Raw genomic sequence first — 23,383 nt, 5'->3', positions numbered from 1 at the left:
CCAACAGTTATGATCTGAACGTGACAAGTTCCCAGGTCCCTGCTTCAGGACATGCTGCAGTTGACACAAAGATCACTTCTCCTGAACGTCCAACAGTTATGATCTGAACATGACAAGTTCCCTGGTCCCTGCTTCAGGACATGCTGCAGTTGACACAAAGATCACTCCTCCTGAACGTCCAACAGTTATGATCTGAACATGACAAGTTCCCTGGTCCCTGCTTCAGGACATGCTGCAGTTGACACAAAGATCACTCCTCCTGAACGTCCAACAGTTATGATCTGAACGTGACAAGTTCCCTGGTCCCTGCTTCAGGACATGCTGCAGTTGACACAAAGATCACTCCTCCTGAACATCCAACAGTTATGATCTGAACCTGACAAGTTCCCTGGTTGCTGCTTCAGGACATGCTGCAGTTGACACAAAGATCACTTCTCCTTAACATCCAACAGTTATGATCTGAACGTGACAAGTTCCCAGGTCCCTGCTTCAGGACATGCTGCAGTTGACACAAAGATCACTCCTCCTGAATATACAACAGTTATGATCTGAACCTGACAAGTTCCCTGGTTGCTGCTTTCAGACACACATTGAAGTTGACATGCAGATGACTCCGCCAGAACCTTCTTACACGGCACCAGGTAGCAATTGGAAAGCATGGGCTGCCAATACCATGAAACACACGCGCTATAGATCTGCCTGTGAGGCTGTGCTCCTGTCCATACAAGGTGATGAATTGTCGGACATCTATGATCACCTGATCTAGGTCTCGGGCTGACGGGATCTGAAGAGACAAAGGAACATATCAACAATGTGTAAAGAGCATCTCACTGAGAGCCTTCTGATATCAAATACATTGAATCTTAAAGAAATGAAACATGGAACTGGAATCAATTTCCATTCCATCATCATCATCATCATCACAATCATCATCATCTTATCATCATCATCATTTTTCCTTATTAAAGGAAGCCAACTGGTACTCTTTTCAAGCACATCTTACTCCAGATACACACTTGACATACATGTGTAAGCTGACCCAGTCAGACTTCTGACCTCCAGTCTGTGACATTCCAGGTCAAAGTTTGGACCTTGAACCTGTGACCTACCCTGTCAAACTTTTGACTTTCTATCTGTGACCTACCCAGTCAAGACCTCAAGATGTGTAAGCTACCTAGTCAGACCGTGAACCTGTGACCTATCTACTCAGACATCTTACCTTGAACCTGTGACCTACCTGGTCAGACTCGGATTCCTCTTCGTCCATCCTCTCCAGTGCTGACTTCTTATCCTCGAAGAAGTTCTCCATCAACTGTCTGAGCTTGTCACTCTTGTTCATATTGGCCTCATCCGCACACATCCAGTAGCTCTTGTGCGCACAGCTGTACAAGAGAGGAAGTAAGTTGATGCTCTTTGACTCCACCCTTGGTAATAGTTTAATTATATCACAGCCTTTGGACTGACTGACTGACTGAGTTTGGTTTTTACGCAGCTTTTAGCAATATTCCAGCAACAACATCAGTGGGGGACACCAGAAATGGGCTCACATTGTTTGTGATTCGAACCGGGTCTTGGTGACGAGCCAACGTTTTAACCATTAGGCTACCCCACCGGCCCCACAGCCTTTGGAAATAACAGAATCTGATCCAGACAATCCTTTGGGTCAGAATCCAAGCAACAGGCACAATGACACACAAGCACACAAGTCAGTTTCAGTTATTTAGCAGCAAGGCATGTGAGTGAGTGAGTGAGTGTGTGTGACTTTGAACGCCACACTGAAGAATATTTCTGTTCACCAGCATGTCAGCTTGATGTATTAGGAAAGCTCAAAAAGATGCAGGTGCTCCATATAAACCACTTTCGTGAAACTTAAGAAACTGAGAAACATAATTGGGGCCAGACCTTGATTCGAACCCACCATCAAGGGATGTAACTCTGCACAGCAAATAAGCGTGCCCTCCAAAACATATGAACATTGGTAGTGACAGGAGTTATGAGTAACTAAACAATTTGACGTTTGGACCAAAAAGGACTGTTATCTTACTTCCTCCTTTCTAAATATGTTGGATAGAAATGTTAGTTTACAGGTCAGTTATGCTCTATTTTTTAATAAGTACCATGAAAGTTTTCCATTCAACTCCACATTGTATTTGTTTCAAATGGTGTTACCTTTTTAGTGAGTTGTAGAGTAGATCGAGCTGGTAGAGTTCTGTCCCTTCTTGACGTGTAACTCTCTTGTGTAAAAAGTCCACAATATTATCCATTTCCTCCTGATTCAGATCACCAGGGGAACGCAAGTGGAACGCCAGCTCTGAGAACTCCACCAGCACGCCAGACTTAGATGTTATCTGAGACCCTGTGAACATGGAAAAAAATCTTTACTTGTGAGTGTAATGAGCATAATGCAGATTTGAATATTATTCCTATGATGCCAAGACATGTCAGATTCATGTAGGAAGAAAGCCAGAAGTAAAGTTAGATGCTCATCCACAAAGGTCATTATCAGGAGGCATCTGGGATTCAAACCCAGAATCAGTGTATCCTGACATGCCTAAGGGACACAACTCTGCACAGAGACCTGCAACACCTAGCTAAGCCAACTAGGCCACCCATTATAATTATTGAAATATGACAACCTCAAAATCAATTAATATAACAGGTCTTAAAATAGAAAACACATATAAATACAATCATAGTGGGTATGTCTTTTTCTCCACCAACCTGTATTCTGCAGGTAATGATTTCAGAAAAAGAAGAAGAACATTTTATTTCCATCCTTTTTACTCTCTCCTCCAACACCATATTTTTTTCATTAAAACTCAATCATCAAATCCACACAAAAAAACACACACTTTGTATAACCAGCTGTATTACAAAATGACTTCGTCCTTTGAACGCTGAGAAGCTTAGTCTTAATATCAAAGAAATGAAACACAGGATCCAACCCATGGAAAACAAGTTAAATCGATCACTTGAAAAAAACAGTGATGAGAACACCACTCAGCTGCCATTTGTGGTTCACTGAACTAAACAGACATATCAGCGAATTTCAACAAATCTATACCAAACCATAAAAAAAAGCGACCATGGATATTTTACGGATATCTTTATGAAACTGTGCAGTCAGTCTTCACTACAAGAACAATGTCCTTAAGTTCAGGATCAAAATCCTAACAATTTTTGTTCAGTATAATGTTAAAAGGCAGGAACTGAAGCAACTTATTTGCTGAAAACAAGTTTAATTCAAGTGTCTAAAATGAAGGTATGGCATGATATGAGTTTATCACAAAGAGACATGACGGTGTACTAGAGACATCGAGTGCTGTGGATGAAAGAGATTAGCTTCTTACTGTGGCATAAAGTGCCATATTGTTCTTATTAGCTGGAAGATAAATGTATTTTTCCCAAGGGATTTTTTTACAAGTATGTATTGGCATGTGTTCCCTTAAAGTGTCCCATGATGAAATAAAGTTTTGGTCTAATTTCACTCTTAATGTCTTTGATGCTGAATACCCCATTCATCAATATTCAATATTCCAGGTATATATGGATCCCATTCATCAATATTCAATATTCCAGGTATATATGGATCCCATTCATCAATATTCCAGGTATATATGGATCCCATTCATCAATATTCCAGGTATATATGGATCCCATTCATCAATATTCAATATTCCAGGTATATATGGATCCCATTCATCAATATTCAATATTCCAGGTATATATGGATCCCATTCATCAATATTCCAGGTATATATGGATCCATTTCATCAATATTCAATATTCCAGGTATATATGGATCCCATTCATCAATATTCAATATTCCAGGTATATATGGATCCCATATTCAATATTCCAATACGTATATATGGATTCCATTCATCAATATTCAATATTCCACGTATATATGGATCAGAGTATTAATCAATGTATGTGGGATACAATGGCATCGCATCAACAAAGCCAGCCACCCTGACACTCAAGCATGTGAGCTAAATCTTTTAAAAACCACAGGTTGCTGGACACAATTCAATCCTGACCCCAATCTTCATGGATCTTTACCTCAGTCAATCTCAACGAATGCCAGGTCAACACAGAACACAATAAGCAGCAATAAGCTGTAACTGACAAAGTGATCACAGCTATGATTTGGAATGTTTGCTTTCATTGCAGTTGATGTCACCTTTTACATTTTCTGAATCTAGATGAAATGAATCTTTCATGATCTTTAAGCATGTTCTTATTATACGACTAAAGCCAGTGCATTTGAGTAAACATTACCTATCACTGTTTTCTCAAGATTACCATCATCACAAGGTACTTTCATCTGTCCCCAATTAGTTAATAGCCTTGTGTTAACACTGTCATTACAATGCTATCCATCCTACTGGCACTCTAATACGACTATTTGTACTGTGATAAGTAAGTTGTCTTTAATGGCCATTTTGAAAAATATTTCAGTTATATCATGTCAGCTCTATATATCAAAAAGGAAAACATGTATTCTCGTAATATTATTTTGGTAAGAGTAGAAACCATTTTCTATTTCCTTCTTTATCATCAGCAAGTATTTATGAGTCACTATCAAACATTGATGACACCAGGTGTTCAGCTAATGGTGAGTGAAGCTGACTTATCAGTGGTGGCCATTGCAAACACCTGCAAAGGCAAGTCAAATGTTCATCTGAAAAACTTCGAAACAGTCTTTGTAATAAACAATTGGAAAACATCATTCAGTATTAGATCTTATTAGATTTGTTTTTAATATCATCATATCCATCCATACTACTTATTATGTACATTGGTTGTCACATGTCATCGTATCTCAGTTGCGTAGATCAATGTTCATGCTTTTGATTACTGGACTGTCTTGTCCAGACTCGATTCTTGGAATATTGCTGGGTGCAGCGTTAAACAACAAACAAACAATTAAACAAACGAACCAAATATTATCTACATATGTGCAGCATTTTGATTTATCCTTGATGTAGTGCCACCATGTTAGACTGATGCCTGGATCAGTTGCCACTGACAAAGGACAACATTTTCTTGCAGCTGTATAAGTTCTGGCAGTTCTAACTGCTCTCACAGTTCTAACATCCCTCTGTTAGAGTTTGACATGCTTCTGACAGGAAATGTTGGTTACAGATTTCCTGTCACCAGTTCCAAACAACCCTGAAACTTATCATAGAAGCAAAGCTTCAGTTCCACGGCAACAAACAAGCCTTATTTTGCTTTTACTCAATACCCCCACATCAGTTCCTCAAGTCCCACCTTGTCAAACTGGAGATAACTACTGCAGGTCAACTAGACTGACTAACTGACTGAGTTTGGTTTTACGCTGCTTTTAGCAATATTCCAGCAACATCACGGCGGGGGACACCAGAAACCCAGATAGCATTCAGACGTTGGCCCAACGTTGGCAATGTTGGCAAAACCATTGCCAACATTGGGCCAACGTCTGAATGCTATCTGGGAATGGGCTTCACACATTGTACCCATGTTAGGATTCGAACCCGGGTCTTCGGTTTGACGAGCCAACGCTTTAACCACTAGGCTACCCCACTGCCCCTAAGGTCAATTAGAAGGAAGGATAGGCAGAAGGTGGTGCACTTGTATGTAAACTTCATCACAAATGCCAGAATACCATGATTTGAATTCAACAATTTTCATTATCAGTATGCAGGTTACTTAAAGTGGGCAAAGCCTGGCAATAAAGTTGTTCAAGGACATCCTATTTAGTAATTTGATTACATTTTTACAAGAAACGATTCATGCAATTCGTGTATGCTTGCTCCGAAATGTATTATTCACAATAAAGAAGTTCACATACATAAATCTTGCTTTTCTTACACAAGCAACTTGTATAGTGCTCAAATAGACCTACTGCGCCATAACGTATTTATTTTTATATCATCCCATTCATGCCTCAATACTAGACATAATCTAACATAAATTTATTGTGTCCACGTACCCACAAAGGTTTGTACCGATCTATTCATGTGAACACTTAACTTGTTTATGATGGAGCCACTGTTAATGGAGGATATACTGAGCTATTTTTGAACACCTTTTATTATCACAATTTGTTTATATACTAAACAGAAAAAAGAAACTTCTGATGTGTTACTTTATGTCACAAACATTCCCATATAGAATAAAGTGTGTTGCTAGTGGATAAATGATAAACCTGGTTTAAGGACGTAATGAGTCTGCAGTAAAATATGATTAGGCATTAAGGTGCGCTTGGTGCACCCTCCACAGTCAACAGGAGCATGATAGGGCCACTTTTTGATTTCACCGGTACAAGCCATCTGTACTGGAGCTTGTTCAGTACCGCATATGCCGCTTATATACCCTACCCCTTATATACCCTATGCCCCTTATATACCCTACCCCTTATATACCCTACCCCTTATATACCCTACCCCCTCTTCACATTCACAGCAGCAAGGCCAAGTTGTCTCATTGACTGCCTAACACCCACGAACACAGCATGAGGCAACCTGTGCCACTGCTGTACCAACATGGGGCCACTGGAGTGGATGTCTCAAGGCATGAACACTTCCTCCAAGAGCATCCCATATGTGTTCGATGGGACCCCTAAACTGTGTTACTGGTTGACGTTGCAGTCATAATATGATTATGCAAATGACACAGACGAATTTGATTGTGATGTCACGTGTCCGTCCTAAGCTGAGGCGGTCAGATGCCTTGCCTGTTATATGCCCATATGTCCTCAGGTTGTGAATGGCAGCTGCACCTCATGGCAAATGCAACAGCTACAGTAGACTGGGCAGCCTGAATGTTCATGTTCACAAAAGAACATGCTGCACGCACCAAGCCTGTTTTACCACTTTTGAAATGTGTGGATGTGTCAGGTTAGACCTGACCATTATGGCACCTTCTACTACCCATTTTCAATATAATTCATTTCTCCAAGTGTTAGGTTTCTTTTTATGTTCAGTATACATTGAATACCATGTATGAGTGAGTGAGTTTAGTTTTACACCGCATTCAGCAATATTCCAGCTATATGGTGGCGGTCTGTAAATAATCGAGTCTGAACCAGACAATCCAGTGATCAACAGCACAAGCATCAATCTGCGCAATTGGGAACCGATGACATGTGTCAACCAAGTAAGCGAGTCTGACCACCCAATCCTGTTAGTCACCTCTTACGACAAACATGGGTTACTGAAGATCACTTCTAACCCAGATCTTCATGGGTAGAATACCATGTATGAAGTAACTAGAATATGAAAACATAGTCAAGCATAACACACATAAATCTGTGATGAAAGGCAGCATATCACAGCCTTTTCATCACATTCTTAACGTTAACTATCAATATCAGAACAACCATATTAATAGATCATCTATTCATGTCCACAGTGTAATACGTTTTCTCCATCCAAATATATCTGAAATGCAACACTGCAGTCAAATCCTATTGGCATTGCCCCTTCACACAAGAAACATGGGTCAGACATATTAATGTTATGTCTTTATTTAAGAAATACAAAAAAACGTAATTGTGCACCTTCACCATGATAAAATCGAATCAATCCCTCGGATTCCGCGTCACTGTAATAATACCAACAGCCTGCATAATAACAGAGGCTTGTGACTGATGTTTGACATTTGTTAAATTTACTTATCTACCTTTTTGCATACTTCCGATCCCATCAGAAAAATAAAATCACCAATGGTGGTGTTGTGTATGGTAAATGTTTTGTTTTGAGTAGTATATATAATTGGTTTAAAGAAGAAAAAAGTAGAGGGAAGGAATGTTTTGTCTGTCTGTTAAACTTTTTTCCTTGCATTTATTTTGACGGACATATAATACAATATTATTTGACACAGGACAGAGAACTTCAACTTTCCATTAAAGTCAAACCATATTTCAGTGTTTGATGTCAATATCAGACATCAGAGGTCATGCATGCTCTTCTACAAAGACTTTTAGGTATCACATAACTCTGGCTCGAATGTTAAAGGTTACATCATTCAATGTCTCAAAGTTTTCAAAATGTTTTAAGTAGCTAAAGAGGATATGACGACATTTCTAAATTAGACCACAATGATGTCAGATGTAATTCCCTATTCTGATTTGTTCCATATGTTTCCATGTTTTATCAGATGAACACTTGTATTGTACCTGTGCCACCAGCTGGGATTGTTGTCATGGTGATTCATAAACACATGCTTATGATATAGCACAAATCCTACAGCAGACTCAGTAGAGACCATGATATAGTACTTGTTGCTTCTATTGATGTTTGATATAAAACCGACAAAACTGTGAATCAGTAGCATACTGAATCTATAGATAACTTGTGGTCACCTTGACCTTCAAAGTCAACCAATCTTCAGCCAGAATTATCCCTTTATAATATATAGGGTTGTAAATACTTGGCAAGTGAACTCAGACAAGTACAATAAGCAAGAAACAGAATTAAAATATCAACAAATTGCAGACAACAACATTTTTCCATTTTTAATGTTTAGTCTAAATGGTCAGAAGAAGTGCAAACGGAAAATGAAGTGTACGTGAGCTGCAGATATATGTATATTTTAACAAAGAGGAATTGACAAACTGAATTTACGGAGAGAGCATGAATTAATATACTAAACAGGAACAATTACATGTATTGTTAGTAATTGTTAGTAAACTTACCTCTGGATTATGGTAGCCTTATTCCTGTGGATTCACAGATTACATACAGAAACTCAAAAGAAATTTTAACACTAAGTCATAGCTATTCCTAGTGGTATACCTAATCTACCCCTGAGTTATCTCCCTTGATCCTGATGTCACTGTATTGTTCTCCTAGAACCCTTCATAATATTTCTAAAAAAACACATCTATGACATCTTCTAAGGATAAATTCGTGGGGAAGACACAGGGTGGGAACTACTCCCCATAATCCAGAGGTAAGTTTACTAACAATACATGTAATTGTTCCTAATTATAACATAAACATTCCCTCTGGATTATGGTAGCCTGAATCCCAAGTAAGGAAGGAGGGTTACCCTTGGAAGATACTACCCTCTATACCACTAACTGAGAGTTGATTACTCAACCTCCTAAGAATAACTATGACTTAGTCAGAGATAAATAATTTATCTCCAGTTTGGTCAGTAGCAGTGGGGGAATACATTCCCAGAGATGGTGAGTCTTCTAACTTCCTATAGTTATGGTTGATATAATAGATATGATGATTATCCTAATCCGTAATAGTAGGAATTATATAATTCCTGACACCATAAATCCGGATTAAGATAGATTCCTATGAATATATCATGATTCTATTCGAGTCCCGAATTGTGTCATTAAACCTAATATTCCTTAAACTTATGACGTCACTTCCTGGTAATTATGACGTCACTTCCTGTTTGATGACATCACTTCCGGTCTAATGACCTCACTTCCGGACCCTAGAGACAATCTCTATGATGTAATACTAACTAACCTAGATGACGTCACTTCCGGTCCTATGATGTCACTTCCAGTCCTTTGACGTCACTTCAAGTTCTATGACGTCACTTCCGGTTAACTGTCATTAGACTATAAATGTGCTCAACTCAAACCTTAAGGTAACCACCTTGAGCATGTAAATCATATTCTAACCTGAAGCCATCAACCATAGCTCAGAAGTTAGAACTCTGTCCATATTGTGCTCGGTTATGTGATACATCTAAATGTAAATTCTCTTACCATGTCAACTTGTCTTGCTACATGCTGTCCCTTTACTAGTATCCATCCATCATCCTTCCGAGTGGTCACTCAGACAGTCCCAGGCACCATCTCTCACTGCGTCATCCTTCCTGAAGATGTAGATGCTAGGTCAACATACACGAGAAACTTGATTCTCGTGGAAGGGACCAGTTCTGACTTGGTAGGATGAACTTTTAGACCCAGATGCGTAAACACGTGGATTATAAAGATGGTTTGCTTCATGAGAACCGCTGTCACCACATTCCTTGCCAAGAAATCATACAGATAACCGTGTATCGCAATCTTTCGTTGATGAAGAAAAGCCAGAATCGGGGAGATTATTTTTGTGAACAACCACGGCGCTAGAGATATTCTGAACGGCAGCACCCTGAACTGAAACCTGCGGCCTTTCACCGCAAATCTTAGGTATATGCGAGATCTTGGATGAATAGGGATATGAAGATACACATCCTTTAGATCTATGCTTATAAACTTGGAATCCTGACAAATCAAGGTGCGTAGGTTTGCAATTGATTCCATCCTGAACTTTGGCGGTTTCCTCAAAAATAGCTTGTTCAACACTTTCAAGTCTATTATCATGCGCATTTCGTCAGAATCTTTCTTGGGGACTAGGAATACCGGTGAATAAAACCTGCATGTCTGATCCCCTGGAGGAAGTTCTATGATTGCCCGTTTCTCCAGTAGCTGATTTATTGCTAAGTTTGCCCCCGCTAAACGCTGACCTTAAAAACAAAACCGACGACCCTCTGGAAAACAAGTCACTGGAGGCTGCTTGTGCCAAGGAAGAATAAACCCCCTACTCACGACAGACAGGACCCACTTGTCTGATGTTATTAGTTTCCAATTGTCTAAGTATTGGGCCAATCTGCCCCCTACTGGAGATTGTGTCACCGGACATACAAAGTCCAAATCCAATATCATTTCGTGGAACGTTTCCGATTCGTAAGGAAGAGAACGCTGAACAGTGAGACTTGAGTCAATATTTCTTGGAAGTTGATCTTGATCCACGAAAAGATCTACCTCCCCTACCTCTACCTCTAGATAAGGATGAGCCTCTAGTAAAAGCCACATTTGTTGAACGCGCTCTTGAATCCGGAGCACGATCAAGGGCAGATCACTGAAAATTCTGACTACGTCTGTTGAAGATGGAGCAGAACGAGACGTAACACTGGAACCCCTTCTAGATCTAGTGTCAGCCCTTCCTCTATTTTGGAATAAAAGAGCCGACGCCAAATGTTGATTCAAGTTCCTCGACATCAAGGCATCTCTAGCCTCAATAACCTGTTGACATTGTCCATTAAAGCTGTTATCCGATTCCAAGGGCTGGTGCAATAGAAAATTCCTTGAAACATCCGGTAAATTCCTCACTGAATCTAGCCGCTGTATCCGCTCAATAGCTGTAAGTCGTCCCAATATATTCACTTGAGTCGTCATCGCATCGGCTAAGGACTGATACACTACATCCAGAAACGAATGCGCACACCACCTCTTGAGCAGTCATGGAAATCAAAGTGTCTTTCTTAACTCCGTGATAATCTGAAACACGGTGGGAGCAAGGCACTAACTCCCGCAGAAAACCAGTTTGAATAAGATAGGGTATCAATGCAAAGCCGAACAGGCTGCCGTATCAATTCCTTACAATCTTTGAAAGTACAGAACGATGCATAGTCACGAGAGCCTCTAGCATCCTGTAACTGTGTAAAGTCCTTGTCTAAACTCGGTTGATTGGCTGGGATAACACGATCATGAATGGAATAAATGGGTTTATGAGCAACCCTAGGCAAAGAATTCAAGTTGGTAGCCTTGGAGAGGCCTAAGTTGTAATTCTCCAACACTTTCTTAAGTGATGATGAATGTGGTAATGACAGCCTGGACATCCATTCTGGGGGAAGACAACCTGATAATCCGAGTTCCACGGGAATATCTATCTCCTGCTCGTCCGACGGCAGTGGTAGAGTTTAAGGATAAAGTCCGTGCAAAAGTTCCAGCTTTTCTTTAAATGACCAGCCCGGCATAAAATCCTGTGCTGACATGTCCTAGGTTGTACCGTCAACAAGCCTTCTTTCATGGAAAACGCTGGTTGTGAAAAAGGATAAACGGATGAATCCTCCTGGTCCGTCACATCAGACACTAACGGGATTAAGGGCGGATTGTCTGTGTCAAAATAACCTTCGGGTCCATAGCCATGTCCTCTGAACCGCTAGGCCCGTGCAAATCAGACTGCTGGGTTGATACACCGTTATTCATAGCAGCCGACCCAGTGGCCTGGCTAAAGCCAGGGCGGGAATCACATGCCGTCTGGACCAAGTCAGACCCATGAAACACTTGCAGCCCGGTCTCCACAAGGGAGAGGGTAGCAGGCTGTATGTGACAGGGAGCAGCCACGGATGACTGGCTCCCTGGGGACAAAGGACGCGGAGTGAGTAGCCTGAGCCACGGTCACCCCGGATCCAGAGCTGGCTGGGCCGACTCCATCCCCGTCGCTTGAAGCCCTAGGCTTCTCCCCCTGAGGGGACCGGCCTCCTACGTACGCCTGGGCATGGTAACAGGCTTTCCCGGTCATTGCACCCCTGGGTTCCGTAGGAAGTGACTTTGGCCCCCCGGCTCTTGCCATCGACAACCAAGCCACTGCGGCTATCTGCCATCTTGCCGGATAAAACAGGATGCTCCAAATGTTTTGACAGGTGATTAAAGTTTTCATCATTCCTCATCTACATATCCCGTACAGATTTATCCATGGCTGCCTGGATATCGGATTTAAATCCTGCCAAAAGTTCTGAGAACGCAGCTATATCCAACTGGGGAGAGGATTTTGATTTAGATCTAGAACGAGACTTCAGTTCAGATATAATAGATAAAGGCGGAGATCCCTGAACTTTCTTTGACTTAGAACATTCTGATGACGATGAATGTTTACGCTTCCTAACTATGGAACGAGATTTGTCCATCAACAACCAATCTTCTTCAGACATTTCCTGACACAATAAGCATCGATCCGAGATTGGGCAAGGTAAGCCTTTATAACAAGAAGCACACAGAGAGTGGGGATCAACATCTGCCATGAATTTCTGACATTGCAAACATTTGCTCTGCGCCATACTTGTCAATCCAAAAGGGCGGGAAAACTTCAGATCCTAAATACGTTGGAAATATATCTAATATAAATGCAAAACAGCAATGCGATTGAATATTAAATGGAATGCGATTTGTAACTGACATATATATGGAGAATTGAAGTCTTGATTTGAAATGAAATTTCACTCGATTCTCTGCACGTCATGTGTGTGGACCATACAGAAAAATTATGAAGGATTCTAGGAGAACAATACAGTGACGTCAGGATCAAGGGAGATAACTCAGGGGTAGATTAGGTATACCACTAGGAATAGCTATGACTTAGTGTTAAAATTTCTTTTGATTTTCTGTATGTATTCTGTGTATCCACAGGAATAAGGCTACCATAATCCAGTGGTAATGTTTACGTTATAATTGGATATTTTTATGTCATGCTAAAAGGCATAAATTGACAGACAAATTTCTGAATATGAGTAAAACCAGTTTGGTATTTGTATCATGGAATGTGTGTAGAGATATTGCAGGTATATCATGCAGGTTAGCAGCTGGTCACTGGAATTTCAACTGAAGCGAATAACAATCCAGAAACAGAAGAACATACTAATATGAACAAATCAAGTCCTCAAGACAGTTACAAAACTCTATTAAATTTAATTATAAATCTTGATAATAAATAAATATCTCTAAATAACTGATGATATTAGCTGTGTTACATCAATTTATGAATGAGAAGCTAGTTACCGAGAAACAACCTTATGAATGACAAGTTATATACTAGAAATGACGTGATGAATTCGGCCATGACGACCATTGATGCAGTGAAGTCCACAGCACCAAGCCCCAAACATGCTGTGTTTTGATTGAGCATGACGTCAGGATTGATTGGTTTGGGAAATTTGACCCATTCATTGTGGGTGTATCCTGAATGGCTTCAATTAGGTATCCACAGGGTTTCATGCAACTCGTAAATGTTTGTACATTACACACCAATCTAGAGAATAGACGCAGAAAAACATTCACTGTGTCCAGAAAGACGCACAATATTATTCATTGTACCCACAACACATCATGACTTTACTAAGTGTTTAGTTGTTTCTTGCAGAGCATCAGTTCATCCATCAGTCCACATGATCAATGATTCATGCCAGGCTCTAAGGAAATTATCAAAACGTACACTTCTCTTTACTGTTACTTCACAAGCCCCTCATATAGCAAGGCCCCTTAAAACTTATAATTGGAGGTGTCCAGGGACCCCATGTTTGTGAGTTCAGGTAAACACATCTTGCAGGTAAATCTCTCCAGCTACTTTCTTCATGTCGGCCATTTTAACTTTTCATAGTCCAAGTGAACTTATATCCAGTGTGACTGTTCTAACAAAAGATTTTCTCATGGTCTGAAATTGTGTATAACTTTAATGGAATGATACCAGAGAGTGATATATATAGTGATACATTTTACACTTTGAGCGATTTCAGTCCAGAATGACTAACACTAACCACAGTCAATTTGCATTTCCAAGATTTACATTATTTGGAAGTTACTTCAACCAGAACCTTTTATGTTTACATGATCTTGCTGTTTTATCATTTCACAAATATCCATGTAAACACAGATAAAAAATGGTTTTCTTCTTTTGCTTTAGCTCAGTGCACATCCATTCCATACTTAAAGTGCATTTGTCCTCGGATTCTGTGTACGATTCTGTGTACGATTCTGTGGAGTATTGTGCATCTACAAAAAAACGGGTAAACTACTGAGGGTATTTTTTCGCTTTTCAATTTTGCAAAAAATGAAATTTTCAAATTGAGTTGGTTAAAAACATGAGTTTAATCCCTTTAGAAAGCTGACAACTGATTCCCCAGAGAAATCACACATCTTTCATTTAGATTGTGTCTTCAGAGGAAACTCATGGTCCCTCCTATGGTCATTGATGAAGGCGACATGAGATCTTCACAAACACAGGAAAAGATCCTATTTTAGTGAAGTGAGTATGACTCTTCACCACTATCAGCAATATTCCAGCAATATCAGAGAGAGAGTGAGTATGGTTTTACACCACTTTTAGCAATATACCAGCAATATCAGTCACCTCAGTCATCTGCATTCACCACCATCTTCGTCTGAACCTCCCTTAAACATCAGCATTCACCGCAATCTTTATCTGACGCTCCCCTCAGTCATCAGCATTCACCACCATCTTCATCTGACCCTCCCCTTAGTCATGAGCATTCACCACCATCTTCATCTGACCCTCCCTCAGTCATCTGCATTTACCACCATCTTCATCTGACCCTCCCCTCAGTCATCTGCATTTACCACCATCTTCGTCTGACGCTCCCCTCAGTCATCAGCATTCACCGCCATCTTCATCTGACCCTCCCCTTAGTCATCAGCATTCACCGCCATCTTCATCTGACGCTCCCCTCAGTCATCTGCATTCACCACCATCTTCATCTGACCCTCCCCTTAGTCATCAGCATTCACCGCCATCTTCATCTGACGCTCCCCTCAGTCATCTGCATTCACCGCCATCTTCATCTGACGCTCCCCTCAGTCATCAGCATTCACCGCCATCTTCATCTGACCCTCCCCTTAGTCATCAGCATTCACCGCCATCTTCATCTGACCCTCCCTCAGTCATCAGCATTCACCACCATCTTCATCTGACCCTCCCTCAGTCATCAGCATTCACCGCCATCTTTATCTGACCCTCCCCAGTCATCAGCATTCACCGCCACCTGATCTTCATCAGTGATCAGCATTCATTTCCATCTTCATCTGACCTCCCTCAGTCATCAGCATTCACCACCATCTTCATCTGACCCTCCTTCAGTCATCAGCATTCATTTCCATCTTCATCTGACCCTTCCCTTAGTCATCAGCATTCACCACCATCTTCATCTGACCCTCCCTCAGTCATCAGCATTCACCGCCATCTTTATCTGACGCTCTCCTCAGTGATCAGCATTCATTTCCATCTTCATCTGACCCTCCCCTCAGTCATCAGCATTCACCACCATCTTCATCTGACCCTCCTTCAGTCATCAGCATTCATTTACCATCTTCATCTGACCCTCCCTTAGTCATCAGCATTCACCACCATCTTCATCTGACCCTCCCTCAGTCATCAGTATTCACCACCATCTTCATCTGACTTTCCCCTACTGAACATACACTTCCACTAAATCCCCAAGTGTCACCTTGTCCAGCCCAGTTCCACTGCAACAGCTTGACCTCTCTCTTGACCGGTCCTGAGTCCCATCCCATGGTGTCACTGACCTCAACAATGGGGAATTCGACGCTGTTGGCATTAGAGAAGGACTTGCCCTCCATCTTCTGTCTAGCAATAGCTACCGCAACTGGGGGACACTGAAACAGACAGTTTTGTGCCTTAGTAACAGACCATTCCACCATGGGATCTCAACACTAACAGGATCATAAATATATACAACATCAACCCACAAGAATAATGTCTTGATTATCTGGCGAATCAATTTCTGTTGGCTTAAAAAGGCAAAATAGCAGAGAATATTACTTGACTTGATGCTGAAAATTAGTGATGACACATGGGCCCTTATTCTCGAAACGTTCGTAGCCCTAAGAATTCTTAACTTTGATCGTAGCCAATGTGTTGAGAATGGGCTTAAGAAGTTCATAGGGCTACGAACGTTTCGAGAATAGCTAGCCAGGTGTCAAAATATGGTATGTCTTGTCCTACCAGTAGCACCACAACTGAATTTTCATGAAGAGCAACTGTTGCTAGTGTGGTCCTTCTTGTTCAGGTGTGCTTCTGCAGCTATGATACTCACCTTCTTCAACACAGCTTGCACAATACCCACCTTCAGGGATGCAGCCTGGAGCCATGCTCACCTTCCTCTACACAGCAGCCATACTCACCTTCTTTCTACACAGCAGCCATACTCACCTTCTTTCTACACAGCAGCCATACTCACCTTCCTCTACACAGCAGCCATACTCACCTTCTTTCTACACAGCAGCCATACTCACCTTCTTTCTACACAGCAGCAATACTCACCTTCTTTCTACACAGCAGCCATACTCACCTTCCCATACTCACCTTCTTTCAGCAGCAGCCATACTCACCTTCTTTCTACACAGCAGCCATACTCACCTTCTTTCTACACAGCAGCCATAGTCACCTTCCTCTACACAGCAGCCATACTCACCTTCTTTCTACACAGCAGCCATACTCACCTTCTTTCTACACAGCAGCCATACTCACCTTCTTTCTACACAGCAGCCATACTCACCTTCTTTCTACACAGCAGCCATACTCACCTTCTTTCTACACAGCAGCCATACTCACCTTCTTTCTACACAGCAGCCATACTCACCTTCTTTCTACACAGCAGCCATACTCACCTTCTTTCTACACAGCAGCCATACTCACCTTCTTTCTACACAGCAGCCATACTCACCTTCTTTCTACACAGCAGCCATACTCACCTTCTTTCTACACAGCAGCCATACTCACCTTCTTTCTACACAGCAGCCATACTCACCTCACTTCTTCCATACTCACCTTCTTTCTACACAGCAGCCATACTCACCTTCTTTCTACACAGCAGCCATACTCACCTTCTTTCTACACAGCAGCCATACCCACCTTCTTTCTACACAGCAGCCATACTCACCTTCTTTCTACACAGCAGCCATATTCACCTTCTTTGACACAGAAGCTGTACTCACCCTCTTGGACACAGAAGCTGTACTCACCTTCTTTGGACACTGCCTGCAGCCATACTCACCTCTTTTAACAGAGCCAACAGATAGACTCACCTTCTTGGACACAGCCTGCAGCTGTACTTACCATTTTGGAAACAGCAGCTGTACTCACCTCTTTTAACACAGGTCGAAGATATACTCACCATGCCAGACACAACCTGGAGCCGTTTTCACCTCTTTTAACACAGCCTACAGACAAACTCATCTTCTTGGACACAGCAGCAGCCCACCTTCATACTCACCTTCTTGGACACCGCCTGTAGCTGTGGTGGTCCTCCATAACACAGAACCTTACAGGTGGCATACACCGGCTGCAGGTTCTCCAGCCAGTTCTCAGGCACCAGCTCCATGTAGCACAGCAAGGTGGCAATACCTTCAGGGCAAGATTGGGTTCGTGAGAGTGTGGAATGTTATTTTTTTCAAACTTTATTACTTTTCTGCCTTCACATCAGATCTCAAATAAATATTTTCTTCTTGTTAAATGCCGGTAAATCACTCCAATTTATTGAGAATATTGATTAAGAAAACACATAAAACATGGATCAATATTGATAATGATGTTTCAGTATTACGGCTTATTTATTGTCTCATGCATCAATATTCCAGTTATATGAAGAGAGCCTTTAAATAATCTGACCCAGACACAGTTTGATTGATGTTCTGATCAGTGTTCCTGTAGTTGGCGGGCACAATGACACACAATCAACCATGTCACGGCGGCTGACCAGCCGATCTGTTAAGTCGTCCCTGGGTACCTATTCCAACCTGGACTACCCTCCAATACTGATAAAATTTAATAGCAACAAGAACCTGAACCTGTGGAGAGTCTAGGTTTGCTTCATTTAGGGCTACAGCTACAGTAAGGGCTGTGTGGAAGGAGATAATATGGCTATATGATTCAGGGACTGTGAGATTTAATTTGATGTGATTGTCTGCTTCAATAGCCTAAACAAACACAGACAAGTTTGTGGTACCAGGACCAGAAAATGTTAATGCTGATAAGTCAAGGATCCTGATCCAGTGGAATCTGGGATTCAGTGGTAGCTGATCCTGACATGAATAAGGGGATATAGCTCTGTTGCAGATTGCTGTAACCTACATCACTGGGACACCTGTGCCCAGTGGAATCTGGGATTTACTGCTAGCTGATCTTGACATGAATAAGGGGATATAGCTCTGTTGCAGATTGTTGTGACTTACATCACTGGGACACCTGTGCCCAGTAGAATCTGGGATTTACTGCTAGCTGATCCTGACATTAATAAGGGGAGATAACTCTGTTGCAGATTGTTGTAACTTACATCGAAGGGACACCTGTGCCCAAGTAATTACCTGAAAGCAATACCAAATGAGACTAACCTTCTTCTCGAATATCCAGGTCCATGATGGTTCTGTCAATTGGCAGCGCCCTCTCGTGACCGGGACATACTCGCGACGATAAAGCAACATCTTCTTTTAGATTGAGATCCTCATCCATCTGTATTAGAAAACAATTACAGAAACATCAATATCAAGTACAAAACATGGCAGCCATATGAAACACATTTTACTAGATTTAAGGTATTCTGAGGCCACTTATGGTCACTTCAAAGACAGACCAAAGCTTAGCTCCAGCTGTCCATATGTACTAATTTGTGCCATCTAGGAGCATAAAGTGACCAAACAACTCATGCATCACAATTAATCAAAGCATGATGGCAACACAACAGAGACAAGTGATAATATCAGCAGTTAACACTGATCCTGCTCTACACTATCCACAGATTAAGGTCATATATACTAGGCAGCAAAAGAAACATCAGTTTGGAATTTTCCTTCGCAGGAACAGATAACTGTAAACTCATTTAATGTTCTGATTGTATATTTTTGACAACATCTCCAACTTTACCTGAGCAAAGACATTCCTTCCCAAACTCAGAATGGAACCCAGGAAATGGTCTCAAAAACGCAACCTGATCTCAGAGATGGTACTGTGTTCTCCATGTTTTTCATGCAACTCATGCTGCACGTGCTGTTCACAAGGACCAGCCCTATAAAATGCACCCCCAAACCTGGTTGAAACATTCACATTACAACGTCAGCAGGATGCCGCGACTTATGACAGCTCAGAGGAACCAGGCGCTAGGAAGACTTGAAGCTGGCCACACTGCACAAGCCATTGCCAGTCACTTCCAGGTCAACGTTCTGACCATCTACAGGCTGCAGCAACGTTTCCGGGCCACCAACACCACAAATGATCGCCACCGTACTGGCAGACCAAGGGTGACCACAAGACGACAAGACTGCCATGTTGTACGACAGCATGTACAGAATCCCTTCATGCAGCCATCAGAAACAGCACGCCAGACAGTGGGAAAACACGGAAGACCAATCAGTACTGGTACAGTACGCTGACCTCTTAACAGCGGGAACCTCCATTGCCGTAGACCTTACCGGGACCTATTACCGTCGGACCGTCTATGCCCTAACCAAAACTATGGACAAAACTATCGTCCTCGTGGTTTGGTAGACAGTCAGTTTTACCTGAAGTCATGGCGATGCATACTATAGAAATGATCCCTAAATGGAGAACTGTTCTGTTCACAGATGAGAGTTGGTACTGCGTATCAACTGCAGATGGCAGAACAAGAATATGGCAACGACGTGGCCAGCGTTACTCAGACCAATGTGTTATAGAAAGCGACTCATGGGGTGGTGCAAGCATCATGGTATGGGGTGGAACAGGCCTGAACCAGAGAGTGGGTCCTGCGGTGTTCCAGAACCTTGGTCCAGGGAGAGGAGGAGGCATCGCAGCGGAACCGGAACAACATTTTCCAGCATGAGAACGCCCGGGCCCATACTGCCAGAGCTACATGGGACTTCCTACAGCAGAATGGTGTCAACATTCAATGCAGTGGCCAGCCCTTAGTCCTGATTTAAACCCAATTGAACATCTTTGGGATGAAATTCAGAGGAGACTGAATAATGTCATACCAAGGCCGAACACAGTCAATTTATTGCGCCAGGCCTTTCTCAGAGTGTGGTTCCAGGTGCCAATGGCCTTCATCTATCGATGTGCAGTTATTGCCGCTCGTGGTGGTCACACTAGATACTGAAGTCAAAAGTCTGAATGGACTGCAAACGTTCACATAATGTCTTGAAATTATTGAGTTATTCATTGATGTGTCAAGATATTGTACACAAAAAATTTTTTTTGATCCGCTTATTATGTCAATTTCTGTAATAATTTGATTACAGTGCCTATCTAATTTTGAATTCGTACTGACGTTTTTTTGCTGCTGAATATAGAATGTGATATAGCACCTTTCTGATTACATCATCGTCACGATATGGCTGAGATATTGCCGATGTGACGTTAAATAATAACTCACTCACTCACTCACTCTGATAACATCAGAAGAAAAACACCTCATTCCCCAGCAACCTTCCAAGTCATTTGCGGGGAAGGAAGATATAATGCAGATCACCCTGGTGATATATTTTGTCTTTCAATTCCAATGTCACGCTCAGGAAATGTTAGAAAGTATGATTTGGGTTTTGTGATAAAGTATGTTTTAATCCGTGTAATCACATCTGAATAATATAAGAAAAAAAAAAGAAATCACTGGTAATTGTTCCAATAAATAGCCATTTAATGTTTCATTTTTGTCACAAGAAATGAGTGATGTCTGAATGACAAGGCACAGTTATATTTTACTGCCATCTACAACACAAACATCTCAACTCATATTTTCTCAATTGATACAGACACATTTCCTATTTCATAAAATGCATGATCCTCTGTTGTTCTGGGATTTGTAATCCTCAAAATATAACGTCAAACTTGAATCCATACTGTCACTCTCTTCTCTTCCCTCAGACTGATAATCTGACAATGACCTTTACACGTAAAACAAACAGAACATATGTGAAAATACACATCTCCCAAACATGGTATTTTCGATAAAGAGTGCTCTAAAACTGAACCCCAGACAACTCAACACAATAAGACAATCTGCCTCTCATTTTGTCAGGGAGAAAAACAACATTCTTAACAAACATAACAAATCCTGCAAATTAGAACAAATGTCCTGCAAGTACCCAGTCAAAGCCACTGTGTTGCCTGGCATTTATCACTACCCACTGGCGCCATCTAACATTTACCATTGTGCCCAAGCTAATTGTCTATAAGGAGGTGTCAGGGGATTGTAATCTGGTCGGTTCAGAAATCTTCTATTAGGACTATAATAAGACAGCCGATTGCTGACCCCAATGTCCTTTGCTTGTCCTTTACAAGCAAGCAGTCACTCTGGGTCAACTCACCTCATCTAAAACCTTCAAACATGTTCAAACAGAAAACAGGAAATTACAAAACAGTTTCCAAATATGAAAAAATATATTCCTTTTTAAGTTTTCAAAGATATTCCTCTCATCTTAAACCTTTGTGCAAATGATGAATTTCTCAAAACATAAGGAAGCATTTAAGGAAAATATCACAAAAAGTACTATCACAGCAAATGGCTTTGTGCGTTCATACTATTATAGCATGTGAAAGGGACAGTGCCCTGAAGAAACCGGTCAGTGTAATGCTATATTTGGGATCATTGTGTTTTTCATAGGTGTGCCAATTTACACTTGTCAGAGGGGCACATAAAGTATGTGATCTAGGCTACCAGTTGTCAGACTTCTAGTTTTTGGAAGCTATGACGGCTGAGGGGGTCAGATTGCTGATTTATTGGTCTCATGAGGCCACCACTGACACCCCCAAACTAGTGGAGTGAGTGAGTGAGTGAGTGAGTGAGTGAGTGAGTGGGTGGGCAGGTGAGTGAGTGAGGTGAAATGTGTGTGTATGTGTATGTGCGGCTGCTTGTACTAGCCCAGACTTAAGCTGGTTTTATAGTGCTAGCCCACTGAGATACCATGCCGCAGTGAAGCAGGAATAACCCACTCAGACACATTATACTGACTCCGAGCCGTCTTTTGTTGTACCCATTAATGCAGAGCGCCAGGCAGGGATCAACAAGTACCATATTTTAACGTCTTTTGGCTTGACGCGGTCGGGGATCAAACCCACTACACCACGGAGGCGGTCGAGTGAGTGAGTGAGTGAGTGAGTGAGTGAGTGGTATGTCAGAGATGCTAACAGACAGTGAAACAATTCTACTAAATTTGTGGTCTGAGTCAATGTTGCAGGGAAGCCAATTCACCTCTACAAAGGAAAAGGTTACAAAGGAAACGTTCCAGCGTGTATGAGCTCCAGTGTTAATGAGTTCTGGGTCAGATTAAGGCATAAAGTGATGAAAAATCCTGTCTCATAAGACCGATACAGAAAATAATTTAATGAAAGACACAGAAATACTAACAGAAAACACAGAAAAGCACCTGATATCAACCCTGATACTGCATTTGTAAATAAAATAATAGAAACATTTTGCTTTCTTTTTCATAGCAACCAAGAAACTCAATAAGTATACAGAAGAATTCTGTCACCATTCATAACTTACCTTTATAGTTTGTTTGAGTGGCATTTAGGAGTTGGTGTGATGAACAACGAGGAGAGTTCTATTGATATACAACTTCTTTAATATAATATGAGCGATGTTTCAGTGTAGCTACTAACACCGTTATCAAGCAAATGATGATAACATCATTGTCTTGATGACGGTGGTAGTAGCTACACTGAAACGTCGCTCATATTATATTAAAGAAGTTGTATATCCATAGAACTCTCCTAATTGTTTACCATTATAGTGCCAGATATTGATTTACTAAATGTTCCAAGAATGTGGAGATTTTATCTGTCATATTACCTAAACCCTAATCAGCCTGAGAATGAGT

At 41.4% G+C, this 23,383-nt stretch overlaps 1 protein-coding gene across 1 annotated transcript; it reads right to left on the bottom strand.

Annotated features, from left to right (window-relative positions):
• Positions 1–19,040, bottom strand: LOC124268425 (ATP-dependent DNA helicase Q4-like). Its single transcript, XM_046703389.1, has 6 exons — positions 18,926–19,040; positions 17,809–17,939; positions 16,021–16,189; positions 2,170–2,356; positions 1,238–1,382; positions 1–784 (listed from the first exon to the last, which is right to left on the bottom strand). Exons 1-6 carry the CDS (start codon positions 18,948–18,950, stop codon positions 542–544), a joined length of 900 nt encoding a protein of 299 aa, XP_046559345.1. The 5' UTR covers positions 18,951–19,040; the 3' UTR covers positions 1–541.
• Between the last annotated feature and the right edge of the window lie 4,343 nt (positions 19,041–23,383).

The sequence above is a fragment of the Haliotis rubra genome, unplaced genomic scaffold, assembly GCF_003918875.1.
Source record: "Haliotis rubra isolate DU_JTF1 unplaced genomic scaffold, ASM391887v1 Scf138, whole genome shotgun sequence".
NCBI classification, from domain to species: Eukaryota; Metazoa; Mollusca; class Gastropoda; order Lepetellida; family Haliotidae; genus Haliotis; species Haliotis rubra.
The sequence above is the reverse complement of the archived record's forward strand: the minus strand, read 5'-3'. Positions and strand labels throughout refer to the sequence as shown.